The following is a 24,668-nucleotide window of genomic DNA, read 5'->3' as shown; positions in this document are numbered from 1 at the left end:
TTTTGCATGCTACCCGGCTTTGGAGGCGTTTAAAAACTTGTCTGAGAGAAACTGGCAACCGACAGGAATGCTCACTGTCTCGCAATTCACATGGGGGCGTTGCCCCTTCATTGGATACCGGGAATGGGAAGTTGTCAGTCATACTTTATGCCAGGTGTCACCACATGACAGCATGGTATCAAATCCTTGGTGCATCTAACTTTGTCGCTTGATAGAGTGGTGGTAATAATGGGAATCACATGTTGTTATTTTTTGCGTTTAAATGCATTATTATTCCCAGTTTTTCTTTTTTTGGGAGGTGTCTGTTTTTTTTACTCAAATTACCAAAAGAAGAAAGAGATCAGGTTCTTGATGGTGCTCTTTCTTTATTGTTTTTTATTGATTTATATACCCACTAGGGTTATGTTGCTAGAACAAACTAGGGTAGTCACTCATCAATCTTTCAGCTAATCTTTCCTCTGATGATGATATTCTCTCTAGGGTTTTTGTGATCTTTCAATTCTCTGTACTGGGTCTCTTGAGATTTGAAACTTCACTAGCCAATATCTTCCTTGTTTTTCTTCTTCTTAACTGCTGCACATAAAGGTTAGTTGTCAGGCATTTCCTAATTGTTCGGATTTGGTTATCCCCTTTCTACTTTTGGAAACATTAAGTGGGTCTTTCCTAGTTGTTTGCAATCTTTCATGTTAGAGTGTATCAATCAGTCAGTTTCACTTCACAGATGCACCAAATCTGCCATTTTGATTTCTGGGTCTCTCCATTTTCATTTATTTCCTTCTCTCTTTTTTTTTTTTTATTTCTTCTTTTAGGTGTACCATAAAAATGGTGAGAGGAAAGACTCAGATGAAGAGAATAGAGAATGCAACGAGCAGGCAAGTGACCTTTTCAAAGAGAAGAAATGGACTGCTTAAAAAGGCCTTTGAGTTATCAGTTCTTTGTGATGCTGAAGTTGCACTTATTGTTTTCTCCACTAGAGGGAAACTCTATGAGTTTTCCAGCTCTAGGTACAGTGTGCTTAATTTTTATTTTATTTCTTACACGAACATATCTACTTGTACTACCATGTGTTTTCTAATTATTATCTCACGGTTTCTTAAGCATGTGATGATGCATTGAATTGTCCATCTCAAGAATTTGATCTCAGTTATAAACTTGTCTGATGAAAAAATTGATTGAGATTTGATTCTAAGTCTTTATAAGGTCCACCAGCATGTTAGATAGCAAGCAAAGCAAGTACTACTATAAGAGTACGAGCTCTCAGGCTTTATTACCTGTCAAAATTAAAGGGCCTGATCTCACCTATTCTTTTCTTTATATCATCAAAAATCTAACCTGGTGTTTTTATTCTGTTGGGTTTAAAGTTGATTTGTCATTATCTTTCTGGTTTCTGCTTCCTAAATATTTTATGTGCCGGGCTTTTATATATTACCTCTTGGGTCCATCAATGTCAATCTGTGTTTGAAGACAGGTTAGAGATAGATCTTAACAAATATAATTGTCCATTAGGGTTCATGTGTTGGATCTATCGATTCCTTCTTTTCCAAATTCACCTGAAAGGAAACAATGAATAGGAGTTCTTCCTTGATTTTCTGCTATATATACTTCTAAATTAAACATCCTCTTTAGCTATTCCTGCTTAATCAAGAACTACAAACAGTTTACGTACCCTATCATGTCAGTGACGGTTAGCATTGAACAGTAGCATATTTTCTTTTCCATGATAGAATTGATGGAGATCATATAGATGGTTTGTTTCTTAGAAGTCTAAGTACTCTAGCTGAGCTATAGGAGACCTTTGAGGGTGTCAATGGCTGATAAAGACTGGCAATAAATTTATAAATATCATGCCTCAGACCATCTAAAAAAAATTGGAATTTCATCTTTAACCAAGTAAAAGGATACACACACACACACACACATATTAAAAAAAAAACAAACTTGGAATCTAGCTGACTGTTGGAAGGTGGGGGGTGGGGGAGCTTGAGGGCTCTTAGATTGAGGTGTACTTTGTATTCTTTACCTTACACGATTTCCTGCCCTGCCATGTATTTATTTTGCATTGCTTCTGAAAAGAAACGTATTGCTTTCTCCTAGGTAGGCACTGTGATCACAATATATTGGTAAAAGTTTTCTTGCTCTTGATGTTAGTTTAGTACTTAAGTGTAAATGTTTGATTAGTGACCACATGCATATATATAGCCAGACCAATTAAAATAATTAAAGGGTAATTTATCAACTCAAACGAGACTTACTTCCCAATAGCCTGGGTCAAGCCTAGTGAACATTCATTTCTCTAGGTATCATCTTTACTTGATTAAAATAAGGCTATGGTTTTCCATGTTGCTGGTTTCGCTTGTGCAAAAGAGAAACTTTCGAGGAATCATGTGGATTTGCCATCTGTTTATCAGTCTTGCATAAAATAGTTGCTGCAAGCTAATTCTAGGTCTCTCCTGCTTTGCTGGGTCAGAGGCTAGCGTAATTAAGAAGCAAATGTAGCTTTGTTTTGTTTCTGCCTTTGGTTTGGCTATATGCCGAAATAAGAACTCATATCCAAGATAAAGATATATGGCTATTGGATACCTGCGCGCGCTAATTACCCTTTTTTTTTTTTTCTCAACCTTTCTTCCAAAGTGTTTTTTTTTTTATCATTATCCTGTTCTTACAATGTCTTTTGATGGCAAAAAAATAAAAATAAAATAAAATAAGGGAAAAACATCTGCGATTACTTCTGTCCCATAAATGATGATTTACTGTTTACTTACTCCATGGCAGCCAACAACAAAGCCAAACAAATCCCAAGCCTCCAACCAAATCCTAATCATATCCTGTCCCTTTAACACAAGTTGTATGGTGATCCAGGTCTCAGAATAACCAATTCTTTTATGCTTTTCTTCCATAAGCTCATGCTCTATTAACTAGGATATAAAGGGAAGAAAAATGGTTTCATTACAATATGCACTTTGCCACCAATTTACTGTATGATATTAGGTAAAACTCAAATAATTTATATTGTTCTTAGTGGATGCTGGAGAATATAATAAATACCATTCTTTGAGGTGCAATTAAAGATTAAGTGAAGTATGTGGGATAGAGTAGGAAATTGAAGGAAAATAAGATAGATAACCACTTAGAATCTACTAGGACAATCTTTGTGAATCCACAAAGAAATTAGATCTATTAAAACATCATAGAACTAGCTTCCATGTTAATTGAGACTAAATTCTCTTTCCAACTGATTTTAAGACCCTCCTCCATATCAATTGAAATTAAATCCTCGTTTTTAAATAATTTTAAAGACGCACCCCCCCCACATTGGTAACCTAAGGAAGGTTATTAACTCTTTACTCTTTAATTCAACCATAAAACTAACTTGAAAAACAATGCACAAGTATGATATAGTTAAGAAAGAGAGAGAGACGGCCTTAAATAGGAAATAAACCTCTTTATTTCCTATTTTAAGGTCTCTCTCTCTCTCTCTCTCTTAACTATATCATACATCAAAAGTTTATTAAAAAATATAAGAAAATAAATTACAAAGATAAAAGGAAAAATAAATAACATAACCTCTTAAATAATGATCAAGTTATGAATATTCATCAAATTAAAAATAAATTCATATGACATCTTATTTTGCATCATTGAGATTTCAGGTTGAATGGCCTCTTGATTTAGTTTAAGAAAATGACGAGGAGTTTGAATCCTATGATCTTAATTCTTTATCTAAATTATATAAAAATCTCAAAAAAAAGTTTCGTGGTATGGATGTGCAACTTTCACTAGTTTAACACTTGAAAGGGAGTGCTGGAATTAGAAGTAACACGAGTCATTTTGTTGAGCCTCGCCTAACACTTTCTACTACATCTATATATTAATTGTTTTTTCATCCATGTATTAATGAAATTATGTTCACTATACATTCGAGATCCTCATGTTGAATCTGATTCATTTTCCATGAGTTTGAGCTTGCTATATTTTAATTTTATCATCATTAAAAACTTATTTATGATTATGCTAATGCACCATGTTTTCCATTGAATGCACGTGCATGAGAGATCTTCACCACATAAAATGGTTTACTCTTATTTGACACTGAATATGTGTCAATGAGAGATCTTCACCTCATAAATCATGAATATGTGACTTTTCGGTCGGAATCCTGAATTAGTTTTAACTTTCTCCTCGGGATGATAACAACCATGTTCTCATCCCCCTATTTCAAATGTTCAAAATAGGCGGCTAAACTTCGTGATGACTTGTGTGTCTTTCTGTTGAATCAGTAGTCATATATTATAAGATATTTGATAACCTGAGGCCTCCTTTTAGAAGTGAATCCAGTGTATGATCCTGTTTTCTTCGTAGTGATGATTTGCGGATATTTGTTGAACTATGTTCAAATATTTTCCATCTGCTCCCTTATTTTCTTATTGTTCTGCTATGGATCTTTCCAGTATGAATAGGACGATAGAACGCTATCAGAAGAGAGCCAAGGATGTTGGAACCAGCGGCAAAATGGTTAAAGACAATATGCAGGTATAAACCAATTAGCTCTCGTACAAAATTGAAAAAGAACATGTAATATGAACTCCTTCCCATTTACTCAAACTCTGTGAACTGAGGAATCAAATTAAAGCCAAGACGTACGTTAAGGTTAATATAGCTACCAAGACATTGCTGTAACGTAACATGAATTTTCTATATGAAGAGCACACCATCACCCTTCTTTCCTGAGATATGCTGGCACAGGGAAAAAGAATTGTACTGTGTTTGATGATCATAAGGCAAACTTTGACCAAAGGCTTCAATGTGATAGCATATCATTTTCTGTATATTCGATAGTATAAAATGATATTAATTAGCATATAGGATATTTCAGAGGAAAAAGAAATGCAATTCCATCCTTTCCTTTTCTAATGGATTGTGTTTTTCAAACGTAGTTGTTAATTTTGCATGCAGCCTGTGAAGGAAGATGCATTTACGTTGGCCAAGAAGATAGAGCTTCTTGAAGTCTCTAAGAGGTTGGAGGCTCATTTTGAAACTTATTGTCCCAAAATTCTTCAATCTTTGTGCTGGAATGAACAACTAAAAATGAAGATAATTTGCAGAAAGCTCTTAGGAGATGGGTTGGAACCATGTTCCATTGATGAGCTGCAACAGTTGGAGAATCAATTGGAGCGAAGCTTAACAAGAATTAGGGCAAGAAAGGTATGTCTAATTAATTAGAGCACATCGTATTTAATTTCGTTAAGTTATCAAGACAATATCAATTGTGTTTTAAATTGTAATTACTGGAATTAGTTAGTGTCCATTCATTTGGCATTCCTGTTGCAGTTGGTATTTTGAGTCTTACACCTTTTCAGCTCCAAAAGCCGAAGTTTCACCCATTTGGTTACCAAATTCTGGGCGTGGAGCTCACGCCTATCCCGTAACCGAAAAAAAAAGAGAGTTTTTCTAAATATATAAATTTGATTCGTTTTAAGACATGTTTATGATAAATTAGTAGTTATTTTTGGGGGTGTTTGAGAGTGTAATTACAAATATTTTTTGAAGTGTTTTTCATTCAAAAATACATTAGAATAATATATATTCTTTTATTTTTTAAAATTTATTTTTAACATTAATACATTAAAATAATTCGAAAACATAAAAAAATAAATTTTAAAGAACTCTATTTAGGCCACACTCCTAAACAATACAATTCACTTTTGAAAAAGTATATAAAAATATATAGAATTCACTTTTGAAAAAATATTAATATGAAATCAAAAGTAGATTAGTAATTCCCACAAATAAAACCAAAAGTTGAAATGCAGATCTAAACAAAGCAAAGAAGCCTAACATTTATATATTTGATAATTTTTTTATTTCTAGCTCAGTGAAGTAAGATTTGAGCATTAAGAATTATGATTGCTACTCCATTCTAAACTTCAAGGCCAAATAGAACTCTCAAAAAGCACCAGACAACCACTCCACCTCCAGCATCCACCCGCCTCTGCTAGGTCATGGCCTCAGAGGCTAGAAAAACATATCATCCTTAATTGGTCCGCCTACCTAAGTATTGATTGGGCTTGGTCCTCGGCGTTTATACTTCTGTTTTGACTAATTTCAAGATGTAATAATCTTCTACCTTTCAGAATAAAAATAAAAAATTAATTTAGTGTCAACCTTAAGCCTGGAAAGGCCTTGTTGTTAGGCCTGATATGGTAACCTTTAGGTGTTTAGGTTAACCTTGCTATTTACGTTTGCTATTCTGAAATGCAGCCAGCTTCTCAACATCTTGAGACAAATTAAAACAACACAATTAAGCTAAAACCTATATACATTCAAGAGCTTAATCCTCTGAGAAAAAATATTAAGTTAACAAACAGCACAATCAAAATGGATTGACAAGTAAAAATTTGATAAGCCTTTGATTAAAGAAAATGGGAGGAGGTAAAACAACAAACTGAGCTTCAAAGATAGATGAAAAGGCAAGAGGAATTTGTGCTATGAAAACTCTAGGCACTTTATTTGATTAATTACTGCTCATTTTTTTAAAAAAATTTTGCATCATTCAGTTCAACATTCAATCAAACAAATATATAAGGAATTAGGGGCGTGAATCTCTCTGTTAATGCTCTAAGCATGGATTAATTGCGAACCTCTTTGTTTTTTATTGGTCAAGTCAATCTAAAAGTCATCTCCTTTGCTCTTGATGTTTTATTTATGCTCAGCGATGATGATAATATCAAATGGGATGGATAACTGATCGAATCGATTTGAATATTGGATAAGTTCTTTAGAGCAAAAAGTGATTTAAGAGTTTTTATATTAATGCTCAGGCATTATAATAATGTTGCCTATACTGCCAGTCAATATAGTTTGCATCCAATATTCATAACTTAGTTTTATCCATAATTATATATAAAAGCATGAATCACTTCTAAAAAAAATAAAATATTACCTATTATAATATTGATATAACATCACAATGTATTATTCATGGTGATAAATAGCTTCCTCCCTATCTCTGATTAAGAGAAAGATCAATAGAGATAAAAAAATTTAAAAGAAAGTTCTTATTATTTAAAAAAATTAGATTTTTTTAAAATAAATCCCAAGATATAAATTAATCCGTAATTTTCATTATTTTCTTGTTCTTGTTCTTCTTTTTTTTTTTTTTATCAAAGATAAGATATTTTATTGCAAACTTGTAATAAAAAAATGAGTTCTAGTAGCTTCCCATCTTACATATATCTTTTTCTTTTGTTAAGCATTATTATTCATCAAATTATCACATCCATGATATTGCATATTATGGACAAAATATTTTATTGATGTTTAAACACTTATTTAATTAAAAAAAACTTTATTAATGGATAAGGACAAAAAACATATCATAAAAAAAACTTCCTTCATTTCATCATTGTCATGTCCATCATTATTTTCTTAATTTAATATATTGAAACTTGTCCATCCCATTATCTTAATCTATTTTTGTATGTTTACTAGTTCTTAATATATCATTTAACCCTCCACCATTAACACCAACAATAATATTTTTAGCTATATGAAAATTTGATTTTTTTTCTAATTTCATAGACGAAGCAACTTGATATACATCAACTAACTCATCAAGTTAAAAAGCATTGTCTCCTATGGTTATTTCATTGTTATCATCCTAAACAATTTGGACATAACTCATGAGTTTGGTTTTCACTACGAATAATCAATCAAACCCTATAACCATCATTTCTAATGAAGGAGTGAGTGTGTAATAAACTTATTAACATTGTGGAAAAAAAATATCGTTGACGTTATGAAGTCTAGCCATTGTATTAATCTCGACCAAACCATGATAAGGATCAAATTTGATTCCTTTATTAGAGGTATCATACCAATAGTATTTGAAAAAAAAATAAGACATTATTATGCTCGTTATAATATTACAATTCAATCAACTCTTATAACTTTCCATAATAATCAATTTCAAACTCATTAAAAATTGATCTCGTAACATAAACTTCACAATTATAGATCTTTCTACCTGACCATGCTCTTCAATATAAATTCTTTAATCTAGATGTCTAAAGCACATCCATTAAAAAAAAAAAAACAAACATAAACTCTTAAGTCATTGATAGACAAATAACTATGCATTATTATTTAAGGTGAAACTGACTTTGAGCTTTGTGACTTGTAACTTATCATAAACCAAGTTCATATCTTCATGGTAGCAAAATACAGGTATATTCATCCTAGCCTTCATGTTGTACTTAGTTTTCTCTTTCATGTCTCTCACCGTATTAAAAATATTCTCATTCATGTTTTTTTTATATGCATGACATCTAGATTATGGTAGAGGAGATTAGTATTTCTTATCCCAAAAAATATTTTATTTTACCTAATTATGGATTACATAAAAATTAGAAAATTTTTACTTACTAGATTGAAAATCAAACATAATGTCCTCGTACTACAAGACCATGTCATACAATTTTTCACCCGATAATATCGGCAGTGCAACATTCCTTTCAACTTTACCTACAAAGAATTCATATATATTCTTTCTATACTTATGATCGATTGGAAAGAACCTACGATGAAAAAAGAAAAGGATGTTTTACTACTTTTTGTTAAGCTAAAAGTCTTGTTATTTTTTATACACTTTGGGCATGCTAATAATTTACATGCATGCTCCAACCAGAAACAATCACATACATAGAAAAATTATTGATAGTTTACATCAAAGTTGCTTTCATCTGAAAATTTTGTTTTCATGAGATATCATATGTTAAAGTCTTAAATGACTATAATTGATTTTAACTTATTAATCAACGGTCAAAGATAAACATCTATATTTTTACCTAGACTATTAGGACCAAGCATGCTCATAGATAAGAACATGAACTCCAATCTTATACATATCTTCGGTAACTAGTTGTAAACCGTGAGTATCAAATAGATTGAATCCATTTGTATATAACCTAACACCTATGTTTTGTAGTTCTATTAAAAAATAAGGACACATCTTATTAAACTGTTTCCAGACTTCACTGTCAAAATTTTTTACCATTACTCTATCCATCACATTATATGAATGATGTCGTGTCATATGCTCATCAGTATTTGGAGACATAAATAACCTTTGTAATCTAGAAGTAATTGAGAAGTATCTTAGTTTTTTTATGTGCGAGAAGAGTTTTTTCTCTGCCAGTTCTGAGTTCATACTAAGCATGTTTACATGTTTTACACTCAATCAAATCTGTATTTTCACTATAGTACAATATGTGAAAGTTCAAACACATGTCAATTTTCTGGTATTCTAGGCTAAGAGGTTTCATCATGGATTTAGAAACATAGATGTTTTTCAACCCATTTTCTTCGGATAAAATGCTTTTTGCCCTTCCAACAATTATGTTTTAATCCACCTCACTCAACCTATGATTTGACTTGATGGCGAATACTTATGCAATAACTAATAATTTATTATAATTTATGCACCTATCCTACAATGATTCATTAAAATCTTTTAAAAGTTCAAAAAACCTAGTTATGTCTGCATTTGGTTATTTATCTGAAATTGATCATTCATTAAAATCTTTTAAAAGTTCAAAAAACCTAGTTATGTCTGCATTTGGTTATTTATCTGAAATTGATCATTCATTAAAATCTTTTAAAAGTTCAAAAAACCTAGTTGTGTCTGCATTTGGTTATTTATCTGAAATTGATCATTCACCTGTATAACATTGATTCATCATCATTACATCTATAATGATTATTATTATCATTTACAACTCATTACACGTTGCTAGAACTAGAAGTTTATCTAGCCATCCTTTCTACCATGGTTTCATAAGGAAAGTAGGGTTCTTCATTAGCAAATCAATGTAAGTATTTTCTCATGAACCTTTTTTTTGTAGAAAATGCATTATAACAATATCTGGATTGAGAAACTTTTTATTTTTACACCTCTTATATGAATATCTAATACTACCTCCACTAATATCTTTCAGATTAGATAATACGTAATTAATAAAACCCTTAATCTTATTACAATAATTTATCCTTAATCCTATTACAATAATTTATCATGCATAACTCGATGGGTGAAACTTGATACATACAAGAATGATTACCCATCCATTACTTATATGAACCTATATAGAATATTGATAGAATATTGATAACAACATATGTTAAATAATAATGTGAACTAAACAAATTATCATTAACTCGTTAATTAGTTATTATTGGTTGAATTTAAAATTATTCAATTTATTTTAATAGTATCATTTAATGATTATTAATTTTCTCAAAAAAAACCTAAATTCCTCTAATTTTACCTAAATTTCCAACTTAACAATAAAATTGATAAAATATGAAACGATCTCATTAAATAATTCATTATTTATTTAATTATAAAACATTTAAATTACAAAATTAAATTCAATTTCATCAAATGATAAACAAATATAATTTTTTAAAATTTCAAATAAAATCTAATATGTATAAATCATGTATTTATACAACAAATTTCTATAAAAAAAACCTATAAAACAAGTAAACACAATAGAACTACATATATGTGCAAAAATAACAAGGGAATACCTGCCTAGCTTTTATTCATTCCTTGATTTCCATCTGTATGATATTCAGTTTATTAGAAATTGAAAAAAAGGATTATCAATTAGTTGAACAGTATACGAGTGATTAGTTACTTGCACTATTGGAATTGAGGGAACATGCCAAAAAAAGGGTCAACTAGAAGATGATGATTATTATGGCATATTATTGGTATTTGGTATGGAATTAGTTACTTGTACTATTGGAATTGAAATATAAATTGTCGGCGTTTTCGATTTGTAATTCATAATCCTTTAGTCAAATCTGTGTAGTGTTTCATTGGCCAAGTCTGGTGTTGCCACTTGATGATCGTGTAGCTTGGCTCTTACACATGCACTGTAATTTCTGGGGACTGCTAGAGGTTTTTTTTTTTTTTTTTACAATTATTAATCAAAATGACGTTATTAAATCAAGTGTTTTGATAGCTAAAAATTCTTGAAAAGAAATTCTAATATACCAGATTAGAAAAATAGATAAATATTGAAAATAAAAATAAATAGATAAAATAATTATATATATGAATATTTTCCCAAAATTTTATCTATAATTATTAATTAATCATATTGAGAGTTAAATGGATTGCAATTAACCTATTTATGAGTCCTGTTAAATTTTAAATGGATTGCAACTAATCATTTTAATGGATAATTATTATCATTATTAAGTAGCCTAATAAGTTATTAAAACTAAATGAATTATTATTAAAAATAAAATGAAGCAGGTCATTTAAAAAAACACAATATATTTAAAAATATTTAAATTTTTGTGGTATTGTTACCTTTCAATGTACTATTATTTTAATATATTGATATAAAAAAATAAATTATATATATATAAACATTTTTATATAAAAATTAATTTGAAGAGCAAGTAACAATTTCTTACACGCTTGTGCTGTGGTTTTCATTTATGTTCTTTTGTTTTTTTACCCAGGAACCTATTCCTTAGGCCACTTTTAACAGAGGTTGTTTGTTTGCAGGTGTATGCTTTGGCTCTTCCCTTTTTATTAATAAATCATCACTCGTTTTCATCAAAAAAAAGAAAAAGATAGTACGTGCCTAATTATGGTTGGATCTGCATCCACAATGAGCAGAAAAAAAAAACATGATTAATGTGAATAATTTCGATACAGGTCACTTGGTACTATTGCTAAAAGACACAACAAGATGTAGGAAGTATATGACAAGTATATGTAACATCAATGTTTTCTATCAAATTACTGTTATTTTCTGGTCCCCATTTCTTTGATCTTTCCCATGTTTAGCATGAGCGCCATTCAATTTTAATTATGATTGCGAAAAAATAGTGTTGTTTATAGTTTGCTTCATTTTAATACCATAGGACTAAAATTATTATTATGAGAGATTTACTGAATATTGAACTGTCTTTGCTTTGTGCACTTGCAGAATCAGTTATTCAGGGAGCAGATTGAGAAGCTAAAGGGCGAGGTAATTTTTCAGGTTCCATGCGTATTATTTTATAATACATGCTTGTTCAAGACCTTCTTAGGTATAGATTTTGGTAAGCATTATCCTTATCTGCTATCATCTCTTTTGACTGACGTTTCTCAGGAGAAAATCCTAATGGAAGAAAACACGAAGTTGCGGGAGAAGGTATGTTACCATCCAGCTTGAACTTCTAGATCCTGATCATCTCTGGTTGTGTTTTTGAGGAATGCGTCGCCATTGTGTGTGGCATAGCACACAGGAATTTAGGCTTGTCACTCATACTAGTTTTTATTTTTATTTTTTAAAAAAAAGAGAGCATTAAATATAGAAATGTCAAACCTGTATAAAAGATCTATCAAGCTTCAGGACCAGTTCAGATTTTATGGTGCTCGTGGCTATGCTTGCTGTCTGTGCCGAGATCGTTCCTTCAGGCAATAATTTTGTTTATTTATTTATTTTGTTGGTAATAATTTTGTTTGATGACTTATTTTTGCAGTGTGGGATGCAACCACTGGACCTCTTAGCAACCAAGACGCCACAAATATTACAAGACCGGCAAATTATCGAGGTGGAGACAGAATTGTTCATAGGTCCACCAGACTCCAGAGACACGGCCTGCCCACAAAACCATAAGAGCTGATTAATTTGAGTTAAATAATTGCAGATTCAAATTTGCAATATAGTTCCAGCTTCCCAAGTGTCAATGGTGTTTTTTCTTTTAATCATTTACATCCGATAGCTATGAATAATGTTGTGTCTAATAAATTTTGCCAAAAGTACAACAACTAAAGGGCTTGGACAATACCATTGGGTGGATGAGGATCAAAATATGTCAATGAAGATTACTGTAACATACTGTAATGTTATATATAGCTCAATATTGAGTCTGGTCTTCTTTATAATAAGAAAAGCTAAAACATGTATAGAAAGTACAATAATTTTTCTTATAAAATATTGTAGATTGTTGGAATATTTACTCTTTTTTTTTAATATATGGTTTTTTTTATGTTTTTATGATTTTTTTAAATTGTTTCTAATAATTTTATTTTTAAATTTTTAAATGATTGAGAATTTAGCTTTGTAGTTATTTTTATTTTTATTTTTATCTTTCTATAAGGTTAGTATTGTTTGTGGATTTGTAGAGGTAATTTAGGTTGTTCTAATTTATGGATTTGATAGTTTTTTATTTAATTGAACTTAGTTTTTTTATTGTCTTTTTATTTTTTATATTGATAAAAAAATAGTTTTAAAGAAACAACATGTTATTAAATTTTATAAAATAATAAAAACTAAATGATGTTGGGGAAATTATTGTTTACCCAATATCTATTGTTGCTTTATGTTAATGTTTTTTTTTATGTTTTTTAATTTTTTTTATGATTTATTTTTTTCAAATCTATTTTTTTATTTTATTTTTAAAATTGAGATTGTTGAGACTTTAATTTAGTATTTTATTTTTATTTTGTTTTGCCAAAATATGAGGTTAGCTTATTATATGAGTTTTTTTTCAAGGTAACCTAGATTGTACCGATTTATGATTTTGGTGGGTTGTCTATTTTTTTTAATTAAACTTGATTTTTTTATAGTTTATTTGTTTATTTTATAGTTAAAAAATAGTTTTAGAGAAAAATCATGTTATTAAATTTTATAAATTAACAAAAATTAAAGGGTAAGAGAAAACTATTGTTCACCTACACACATTGTACTATGAATGACAATAGTAATTTATAGTGTTTTATTTTGTTTAATTTTTTTATTGATTTTATCTTTTAATATTGGAATGATTTAGAATTTAGCTTTATAATTTATTTCTTTTTATTTTACCTTTCTTTAAGGTAATATGATTTGCGGGTTTGTCAGGGTAACTTTGGTTGCCCTACTTTACGAGTTTGGTAGGGTGTTTTTTTTAATTGAACTTGACTCTTTTAATTTTCTCATATAGTTAAATAAAAATAGTTTCAAACAAAAAATTTATATTATTAAACTTTATAAAGTCCATGAACCTATTCATATGTTTGGTTGATTGACTTAGTTTGTGAGTTTAACATGTTTAACATTTTTAAATTAGTTTTTTTTATTCTTAGATACTGAGTTTATTGAGAATTCAATTTTATAATTGATGTCGTTTCGCTTTTTATGAAGTTATAGCGATCTAAAAAAACCATCTCAATATTGAGTTGGTATTTAATTTCACAATTATCTATATTTGTTATCATATAGTTAAATAAAAAATAGTGTTGAAAAAATTAAATTATAATTTCAGTAGAGTTCATAACTCAGTTTGCATGTTTAGCATACCTACCCTGCTTACCTGATTCACGGCTTTGATGAGTTTACCTACCGATAGGTTAAATTATTTTTTTGTCTTTTAATTATTTTTATTTTTTTTAATTTCATCATTTAATATTATATTGGTTAGTAAATGAATTGCATTATTGATTTTTATTTGCTTTATAGGGATAATGTCTCAAATAAGTGTCTATTTTTAGGTTGGTACTCAATTTTGTGAGCATTTATTTTTATCATGTAATTATATAAAAAATTATTAAACCCAATAAAGTTTATGACCCGAGTCACGGGGGGTCGAGGTCGATCCAATCTGTCATTATCTTAGTTTTTAAAAATTTATTATCTTAAAGGTTTTTTAAAAGATAAATCATGTTATTATTAATCATCAAGGTTGTATTTAGATTTATAAAATTGAGCGATTTAAATTGAGTTAGCTTTTACATAGTTTAATAAAAAACTTGAGTTAAACAAAGACCTGAGTTAGGAAGTTTCAAAATTAATTTGATGAGGTTTAATAATATTTTTTAAAAAATTTCTATGCTCTTAATATTATTATTTTTTTGTATTTAAAAAAATTAATCCAACCCCAGTAAATTCGGTGGCAAATTTACCAGTACTTGTCTATACTTTGCTTTCCCCGTCTTTTAAAACAGTTATGTGAAAGATGAGAGATCAGTACCCCAGTTATCCAGCAATTCAATTGCTATTTATTTATTTTTGGTTGAAATCGGGCTTGACGCTCTAAAAAACTAAATTAAATGAGAAGGTCGGTGAAATGAGGTTGTAATACAGAAACAAGTACAATTTATGTGAGGATCCCTGAAGATACAGTGATCCTTATAAAAATGATTTTTAGTTAATCCAAAATTAGATAACAAATCTGTTGCTGCATTGGCTTCTTGAAACGCATGTTGAACTTTAACCTCCCACTGTCGTGCCAGCAATTCACTTGCTTGACATCAATTTTCACAGTGTCCTTTGGTAAATAATCCGACTGCAAAACAAGCCTTTTAATTCCCAAAGACCTAAGCTAGTTTGGGGCCCGAAACTACTACCCACAATTCTGCTCCGCCATAAGAGCAAGTACCAGCTAATCCTAGATTTCCTTTACTACAACCATCCATATTAACGTCAACCATTCCAGCGGAGGGACCGACCCATCATCAAAGAAACTCCTTCTATCCCTCGAATTGACCACAACCTTCCGCACATCCTGAGCTAAACTGCAGTCCATTAACACTTGAAGCATAGGTTCCTTTTTCAAAGAACAATGGTGACAGTGTGGATCGTCAGTTAAATTCCTACGCCATCTATTCTCATTCGCCGTCAATTTATCATGAGCTGCCCCCCAAAGAAAAGGTCTGATTCTCTCCGATCCCTTCCAACTCCATATCAATCTCGAAATAGGATCCCTGTTTCTAACCTGGCTTGCAATGCTCATGTGGTCGTAACAGGCAGATTTTACAGTAAACACACCACTTGCAAATTTACACCAATAACTTGCATCTCCCTCGATGGTACGTACTAGAAGGAGGATAACTAGCTAGCTAGCCATTACCATAATCATTTGTATGGGGAGTAAATGAGCAAAGAAATCCCATCTCCATTGAATATTAGACTCCATGTTTGCTACTGATACATTTAAATTTTCCACTGGAATATCTTGTAAAGCATGCTGTACTAGCGGGCCGATACCTTCCAGCCAGTTGTCTTTCCAAAACCGAACTTCTACTCCATTCCCAACAGACCAACCTAGGTCTTCAATAACCTGAGGCCAAATTTTACAGATTGTTTTCCACAACGGAGAGTCCTTACCTTTAGGTTGGACTTGTGGTATACGATCTTGAGTCTTAACATACTTACTCCTCTGGACATCTGCCCATAGATTATTGTTGTCATGGATAATACCCCATCCTAACTTCATTACATAAACCTTATTCATTGAGTGCATATTTCGAATCCCTAAACCTTCTTCCTTTTAGGCCTTACACATATTTTTGGTTTTTGGACTTCCACCCAGCCAATTTTTTATAAATTCAATTTTGTTTGAGTTTACAATTCTGAATTTTGCATTAATATCCCAAAAGTTACATGCCTAAATGTAATTAATGCACCTGCCATTGCAATCGAGTAGTCAATGTTATTCTTTCCCATCAACCCTAAAGGAATATCAAGAGAAACGGAACTACCTTTATTAATTAATACTGACAAGTTAAAGCGTAGGAAACCGAAGAGAGGCCTCAAAATCTCAAGGAGCTTTCTGTAATTTTCCGACCAGAAATGTGGATGCTCTATAATTCAGTAAACATGGACAACGTTTAGACTTTAGAGGGCCACTTGACTGGACGTGACACCTAAGTAGATGTCCTAGAAGTTTCGGAAAATTAAAATAATATGACCACTACACGGGTTCGACAGGAACAGGAATTCAGGACGCGGCCGTGGTCTGTAGAACGATATCCAATAATTTCGATGTAAAATGTCCGATTGTACACGTAGATGTAGTATTTTAAATGTGGAAAGTGTGATAGTAATTTTTTTTTAAATTATTTTTATAATAATGAAAAATCCTTCCACAACTTATTTGACAAAAGACAATGAAAGTTATTGAGTATAAGTTGTCGGTTGTGTTTATGAAGATTTTTCGATGATGAGAAGAAGGGTGCTGTTTTGATGAAAAGAAATGTGTGGTTTGATGAGAAGATTTGTGTGTTTCAACGAGAAGATTTGTTATTTTTATGCATGGAGATTTTTTAATCATTAAATAAAAACAATTGTAATCTGATAAATAATTAGAATTTTTTTGTTAATAATTTTTTGCACCATTTAAAGTGTTATAAATATGTCAAGTTAAAGGTGTTTTATATAATTTACAAAAGTTTGCGGAATGTCTTCGGATCGTATCAACCGACAAGCAACTGCCATAAACAAAAAAAAAAAACGGGAAAACTATAATTGCCTACACGCATCTGCATCACACGTTGGCCCAAATCAATTACCTTAATCTTCTATCTATCTATCTATCTATCTATATATATATATATATGGGTTCTTGCAAACATATCCCTTCATGCTCTCTCCACTCTAGCCGCTTCTGTCAATGTCATTTTGCTATCTCTTACGACTACCATACTTTGATTCCATCTTGCAGGAGGAAAAATTTGCCCAATTGTCTTCTGAGCGCAGACCTACATGGCGCTGCTATTCTAATATCTAGGTCATACTCTCTTCTAAAGTATCTTCTGAGCGCAGACCAGACCTACATCAAGCTTCGAAGAAGTCCTACACTTTAGGCATCTAATGCAAACCAAAAACAATTAGCTCCAGAGGGAAAGCAAAAGAGTTTCTGCTTCCAAACTGTCCACAAATAATACAGTCGTTCTTCCATTTTCGAGTGTCCATAAAATTACTAGGAGCTAGCTTCGAGATCTAATTAAGTAGTGTGCTTTATCATAAAAACAACTACTGCCAGAGAGACACAGAGATGACTAAATTGAATGGTGGTCCCCTCCATCCTGCAAAGCAAGGTCCCTCTGTTTTTGAACAAAACAGCTCTTTCTTTTTCTATAGAAGAAAACCCATGACGATCAAGAAGAAGAACCTATTCACTGGTCCTGTAAGTTTTTCTTCTTTCTTCTTGTTTCTTTTTTAATGGGGAAAAACAGCTGGTTTTGATTTATGGGGTTTCGATTGATAAATCAGGTGGCAAGGCTACTGGGTCCGGCGATTTTTGAGGCTTCAAAGCCGAAGGTGTTGCTTCTAGAGGTTGAAAATAAGCAGCCAGCTGCAGGGGAGATTCCTCCAAGGACTTGTACCCTAACGAACTGCCTAGCCCCCTCTATAATTTGCAAGACGAAAGCATTTCCTTCTACAATTTTTTCTTGGGCTTGTCAGTATGCTATCATATTGCTAGCATTTATATTACTTATTTCATTCCATTTCGCTGATTAATATCGTTAATGTCTCTGGTTTAACCTGCGCGATGAGTGGCGAGGATTCTAGGATAAAATGCTTGGAAAGATAAATCTTATGTCTTGACAACTTCGGATTTCAGTGATATGTTTGTACGATTTTTTTTTAATTTGTAATTTTACTGTAATGGAATCATATAAATCTCTTACCATTATTGGAACCTTAGACTACTAGTTGCTAAATTGGTTAATTTCCTCCCACATTAGGAAATTAAAGATCACGAGAAAATATTATTTTATCAATGTATTACTCTTAATATAGATGACCACCGACTAGTAACTATATAAAAATAAAATAATACCAAAATTATGGCCTAAGCATTGTTTTCTCCTGGGACTGTATTTTTTTAGATTTCTTTGTTGCGCTCAGATGCAATTGAGGTAACTTGATCTCGTATAAAACAAATGCAATTTATTTCTTTGAGCTACTACCTCTTTTTTTCAAAAATAAATAAATAAATAAAACTATGGCTTAATGATATCGACCAACCCCTACTGTTAAAAAGAAAAGATAATGGATCATTAGTCATTCAACTATGCTTTCAATTGTTTGAAAATATATAATAAATAATTTGGGTGAAAATAGAGCTTTTCGGATTGGGTAGCTACTTACAAAATACAATATATATATATATTATTGACCTAAGTTCAAAATTTTTAATAATCAATAGTTACCAAGCTATCCTTATTATTTAAATACTAAGATAAGATTAGGGTTGTAAAACAAACCAAATTACTTAAACTCAATTTGAGATCACTTCAATAAAATATTTGTTGAAGCTCGATTATTACTTGACCAATTCACTACTTGGAGTGGCTTGAAATATTCATAAACAAGAAATATATTTTAAGATAATTATTTAAATATAATAATATTATTAAAATATAATCTTTATTATAAAGTGTTTGCAAATTAACTATGAAAATAAATATAAGATGAAATACTATATGATTTTAACATTTAAACTAATGTTAATACTGTTAGAGTAATGTAAAAGTAGTTTTTATACCTCATCTGCTAACTTAACTTGAGTAACTTGAGTTATGTATTAGATTAAAGATATTTTTAATAATATATATTTATTAGATGATCATAAATTTAAATCTTATCAATTATCTTAGATTTACAAGTTTTAAACTAAAAAAACTTTTCATTTTATAAAGCTTGTTAGAAAGTAATATATAACTATTCTTGAAATTTTACTTAAATTAATAATTTAAGTTATTAAATTAAAATGATTATTTAAAAAATATGCAATGCTAATATAAAAAAGTTAATTCTTTAGAATTATTATATTAAATACTTTTTTTATTTTATTTTGTTTTGTTGATAAATTAACAAGCTTGAGCTCGAGCTTGATAGAAGAAGTAACAAATCAAACTAAAGCTAAGATGGGAGAATTAAAATTTCCAAAAATCATCTAATCTTAACAAGGATAGATTATTTATCATTGAATTAAACAGATTTAATTTAATTGATTCAAGAATTTCCCTTATCATAAAACTCTACATAAGTAGGGGGTTGGCGACCTAACTCTAGCGTGGCCATAAAAGAAACTAGTTAGATATTTGGGAAAGGACCAGTTGTGTTAGTGCTAGGTTCCTACCCTATAAAGCCTGTTTGTATTTTAATATTAAAACTTAATAAGTCAAACTGATGGTTGGCGATTTTTGTCTTCTTTGTCACTGCTGTGTACACACAGTTTACACAGTTGCCGTCCATGGAAGTGCTATTCTTTTTATTCACAACTATGTTGATGATGAGCAAACAGAGAGTTCCGAGATGAATTGTATGCTTTTTTTCGTCTTCTTCTTTCTGGATTTGTACAACTGAGCACGAATAACTTCTTTTGAATCTCTCAGCTTGTTTAGATAAGTTCATGTTTGGTTTGCTTTTTTATAATGGTAACGGTTTTTTTTTTTTTTGATTTACGTGGGGTGTTTGGGCCAGCTTGCACGCACCACGACTAATCCCCACGGCCCATTGAATATCCTGCAAACCCAGTAGGCATGTAAGACACCGCGAGGATGACAGGCATGCACGGTTTTATACTACACAATTAAATAAGTTATGCCTATTAATTTGGTTTTCCTCTAATGAAATCAAATCTTTTTTTTTTTATAAGAAGATGCGTGTATATTAGAGGGCCATCTTCCATCATTTGAGATAATATATAAAAGACTATCCTAGCCAGCACTATGTTATGATTTGGGTAATTTTTTTTAATAAAAAAAAGAAGCTTGGGTGATAATATTTTGAAATGAGTAAAAAATATAGAATTTATTTGGATAATTTAATAATATGATTATAAAAAAAGTTAATAATAATAAAAAAGAGCAATTAATAATATGATCATACTGATATGATTATAAAAAAAAGTTAATATTATTTAGATATTCTTAAAAGATCTTATTTGATATCAAAGTAAAAATCAAATAAGAACAAAATAATCTTATAAATAAAAAAATTAAAATTCAATTATTAGCAAATAAAATGCTGAAAAAAAATAAAAAAAATAATTATTTTTTAAAAAGATAAAAAAATTTACTTGAGTTATCATATTAAATTCATAACTTAATTGTAAAATCATAATAACCTCACACATAAATAATTAAATAAAATAAAAAGATAAACTCTCAAGTAAACTAAATAATAAAATGTAAAACTAAAAATAATGCAAGAAGAAAAATCACCCAACCAAATTAATTTAGTTAATTGTCAAACCAAACCTTCCAACCGCAACAACTATTATTAAAAAAAATCAATTAAATTAACTATTAAAAATGAAATTGGCAAACATAAAAATAGCTCGATGTTGAGATAAAATAAAAATTAAGCAAGTGATGACCAACAAAAATAAAAATAGAAACCACATGCAAATAAAAGAATCGAAAAAAACACGCAAATATACATTGCTTCTTGAGAAATCTTAAAATATTATCTACAAATAAGCATACATATAAGTTTTTAGGAAACTCAATATTACATTTTTCAAACATGGCTCTAAAATTAAATCATTTACATAATACATATAAAGCATAACAAAGAACATCTTTTTTTCATCTTCAATTTTAATTAAAAATAAGTATATTATATCTTAATTTTAAATCCTTCCTTGCACTTTATATTTATTACCAAATTTCACGTATCAAAGAGGTTGATTAACAAATACTTTATCTTCAAGAAAGAAAGAAAGAAACACTATGCTGTTGGAGCTTGATGTAACCCATACAAAACCATTTTCAATTTATATACTTTAGCTAGGTTCATTATCAAATTTCACTTTACAAAGAAGTTGATTAACACATACTTGTTCTTGAAGGGTTTCTACGTCGAAAAGTTGACTTCACATCCAATTTGAAAATATACCATGAATTTTGAATTGCCAAAATAATGATTAATTTTATTTTCCTATCCCTTGCAACCAAAGCAACAATAAAAAAAAAAATTTATAATCGACACCCGTACTCTTTTTTATAATTTTATAATTGTGTTTTATATTTGTGAATTTTATAATTTTTTCTTATACACTCAAGTTACACCAATTATCTTTTGTTCTTTTGAAAACTCTCTCAATTCCCACATATTTGTTTTTTTTAATGACATTAATTTCTTTATTTCTAGCATTTTTTCAAAAAGTCATAGAGTTACACTATGAGAATAGAAAAAATAAGCAAGTGGGTCATCATATTCATCAATTATTGTTACCTCATAATCACTAGTCTATATAAGTTTTTTTTTTTTTAACAGGTTGTGACATTTGACTATTAGATGTGATTTAATAATCTACTAGTTATAACATTTTCTTTGTGGGCTTTTCTCTTCCTTTATCATTATCACCATCTAAATTCACTCGAAAATTTTATTTAACATCATCATTGTTTCATATTTAAATTTTAGCTTCATAAGAACATAACATCATGACTAATAATAACTTTTCTGATGTTAGAATTATATAGTTTATAAATTTTTTAATTATAACTAATACCAAGAAAAATACAATTTTCTCTCTTGCTATCAAGCTTTTTTCTCTTTTGATTTAGAATATAGATACAGGTAATGTGACTAAAAACTCTGAGATGAATCATCAGTCTTTATACATTTTAAGCTTTGTTTAGTAGTTTATCTTGAATGACAAATATGAGACTTTAATTCAAAATATAATTGCTCTAATTTACTGTTTCAAGCAAAAAAATTATTTCGTAAGCTACTATTTGTCAAACACTTTGGACCTTATCTATAATAGTGTGATTTGTTTTTCATAAACACTATTTTATTCATCCGTACAAGTTGTAGTAAGTTTCATGATTGTTAAAATTGCCTGTTTCATGATTTTTTTAATTGGTTTGTTGAACAAAATTATTGGAAGCCATGATTGTTAAAATTGTTATAATTATCGTAAAGGATCCTTTTTGTTTCCAATAATTACTTGTTGATTCTCTATTGTTCTCTAATCTTTGTTGTAGGTTGATGCTGCCTTGACTAGTTACTAGTCGTGTAACTTATTGATGGTGATGCGTTAAAAAATTACTGCTCTCTGCTGCCTTAGTGATCTAGAACGTGGAATGTTTGGAAATTGTTGAGAGCTACTACTAGCTATATGAAAGTTGCTGGTGTCCCTGTTTGGAGGCTGTTATTGTACCTGTCCGAAGTTGTTGCTTCAAGCTCCTGCTAGTTTAAGAAGGTTGCTGCAAAACAAGAAGTTGTCGCTTCCTTTTTTAAGTTGCTGCTGCTGCTGCGACCCGTTGATTACCGCTCTGCTGGAATGTGTGAAGTTGCTGGGAGGACTGATTTGGAAAGTGATCTGCTGGACTTGTTTAAACACTAGCGCTGGATTGTTTTTGTTCACCGCGTCTGTTTTCTGCTGCAACGAGAGGCTGCTACTGCTATTATATGTTGATGCTGCTGCTTGTATGAAGAACTACAAGAGGAGGTTGTTGCTATGTCTTGACACGAAGAGAAAAGTCTGCTACTTCTGCTTCTATCAAGTCTAGTTCTGTCAAAGACGTTGCTACTACGCGTGCATCTTTACATTTTTGTTGCCTGCCGCAATGATTCATTTTTTTCTCCTTTTCAACCTAAGATTTGATATCAATTATTATTGAAAACAATAAACGTAAATAAAGAATTTATTGATTGATTGATTTGATATCCTTTTCCCCCCTTTTCAGCTTATGAGGTTCAAGTGTTTAAACCTCACAGGTATTTCTCATAAGTATTTATTGATTGATTTATATTTTTAAATTCAGAATACATTAATGCTTATAGAAATTACATCTTTATCTATTATAATCTAATAAAAATTCTAATTATCCAGTTAAATAAAGAATCTAATTAACTAGTCTAACATAAATTCTATTATATCCTTTATCTTCTGATGTATAGAAAAATATTATTTTCTTAAAGTTTCATAATATTTTTCCACCTTGAAAAATATATTCATATTATATTATTTTTCATTTAGAGAAAAATGGAAAAAATATATATTTAACTTAAACATGTTTTCTATGATATCCTTTATGTTTTTATGTATATAAATATTTTACTTTCTCATCTTAATTAGTCCATTTTTAATTTGTTTATCATTATTTTGAGATAGTTTTTCAACCTAATTACAGTGTTACGAAGCAAGCTTGTTATGTGAGCAAGCATCCAGATAGTGGCTTCAATGTAGCCATGAGAATCACTAGATCATTGATCGTAATTCATTCCCATAATTTCAAATTACTATTTGCACTAAAAATTCATGGAAACCATTCCATTATTAAAACCATAAAAAGGTTCCATTAAAGGCATTGGACTTGATGGAGAGAGTTAATAGAGTGGGTTTGTAAGATATAAAATCATACATTATTGATTTTTTTCCCCCAAAACACAACAATGTGAGATTCTTGAGGATTTTCCCATAGAACTAAACACAACAAAATGTGGAATATTTCATGAATCATATTTCTTGAGGATTAAATTATCATTTATTGTTCATAATCCCTAGAAAGCAATTTGATTTCCCATTAGCTTAGATGAACCTAACTGAGTATTCTTACGGGGAAAAGGCAGTTTGTGACATTGTTGCACCATCATCTGCCCTTAGAATCACAAGCAAAAGGCATATTAAACATGATGAAATTAGATACAAGAAGTTCACGAATTTATCAAACTAAAAAACCCATTCCAGATGTATCGAATTGTATTATATATCTAATTCATATAACTAATTAATGCTTTTGTTCATTTCAATAATAATCAAAAGTAATTTGTCTTTAATTGAAAGCAGGCCCCTAGTAGCGTCCAAAGGGCTAGATAAAAAAATCTTCAAAAAAATAGAAAAGAAAGAGGGAAAAATCAAAATTTATCCCT

At 30.1% G+C, this 24,668-nt stretch overlaps 2 protein-coding genes across 4 annotated transcripts; both read left to right on the top strand.

Moving 5' to 3' along the window:
- Positions 1 to 241: 241 nt before the first annotated feature.
- Positions 242 to 12,979, top strand: LOC105128978 (agamous-like MADS-box protein AGL19). Of its 3 annotated transcripts, XM_011030843.1 has the most exons (9): positions 242 to 344; positions 481 to 585; positions 810 to 1,004; positions 4,449 to 4,530; positions 4,954 to 5,015; positions 5,103 to 5,202; positions 12,009 to 12,050; positions 12,174 to 12,215; positions 12,547 to 12,979. In XM_011030843.1, exons 3-9 carry the CDS (start codon positions 823 to 825, stop codon positions 12,688 to 12,690), a joined length of 654 nt encoding a protein of 217 aa, XP_011029145.1. In that variant the 5' UTR covers positions 242 to 344; positions 481 to 585; positions 810 to 822; the 3' UTR covers positions 12,691 to 12,979. The 3 variants fall into 3 exon arrangements, with proteins under 3 accessions (XP_011029145.1, XP_011029143.1, XP_011029144.1); XM_011030841.1 differs by lacking the exon at positions 481 to 585 and having other exon boundaries at positions 292 to 344; XM_011030842.1 differs by lacking the exon at positions 242 to 344 and having other exon boundaries at positions 351 to 585.
- A 4,432-nt stretch (positions 12,980 to 17,411) lies between these two features.
- Positions 17,412 to 18,396, top strand: LOC105128976 (non-functional protein STAY-GREEN, chloroplastic-like). Its single transcript, XM_011030839.1, has 2 exons — positions 17,412 to 17,955; positions 18,042 to 18,396. Exons 1-2 carry the CDS (start codon positions 17,824 to 17,826, stop codon positions 18,288 to 18,290), a joined length of 381 nt encoding a protein of 126 aa, XP_011029141.1. The 5' UTR covers positions 17,412 to 17,823; the 3' UTR covers positions 18,291 to 18,396.
- Positions 18,397 to 24,668: the final 6,272 nt, after the last annotated feature.

The sequence above is a fragment of the Populus euphratica genome, unplaced genomic scaffold, assembly GCF_000495115.2.
Source record: "Populus euphratica unplaced genomic scaffold, PopEup_1.0 scaffold48.1, whole genome shotgun sequence".
Taxonomy (NCBI): domain Eukaryota; kingdom Viridiplantae; phylum Streptophyta; class Magnoliopsida; order Malpighiales; family Salicaceae; genus Populus; species Populus euphratica.
This window is presented reverse-complemented; position numbering and strand designations above follow the sequence as displayed.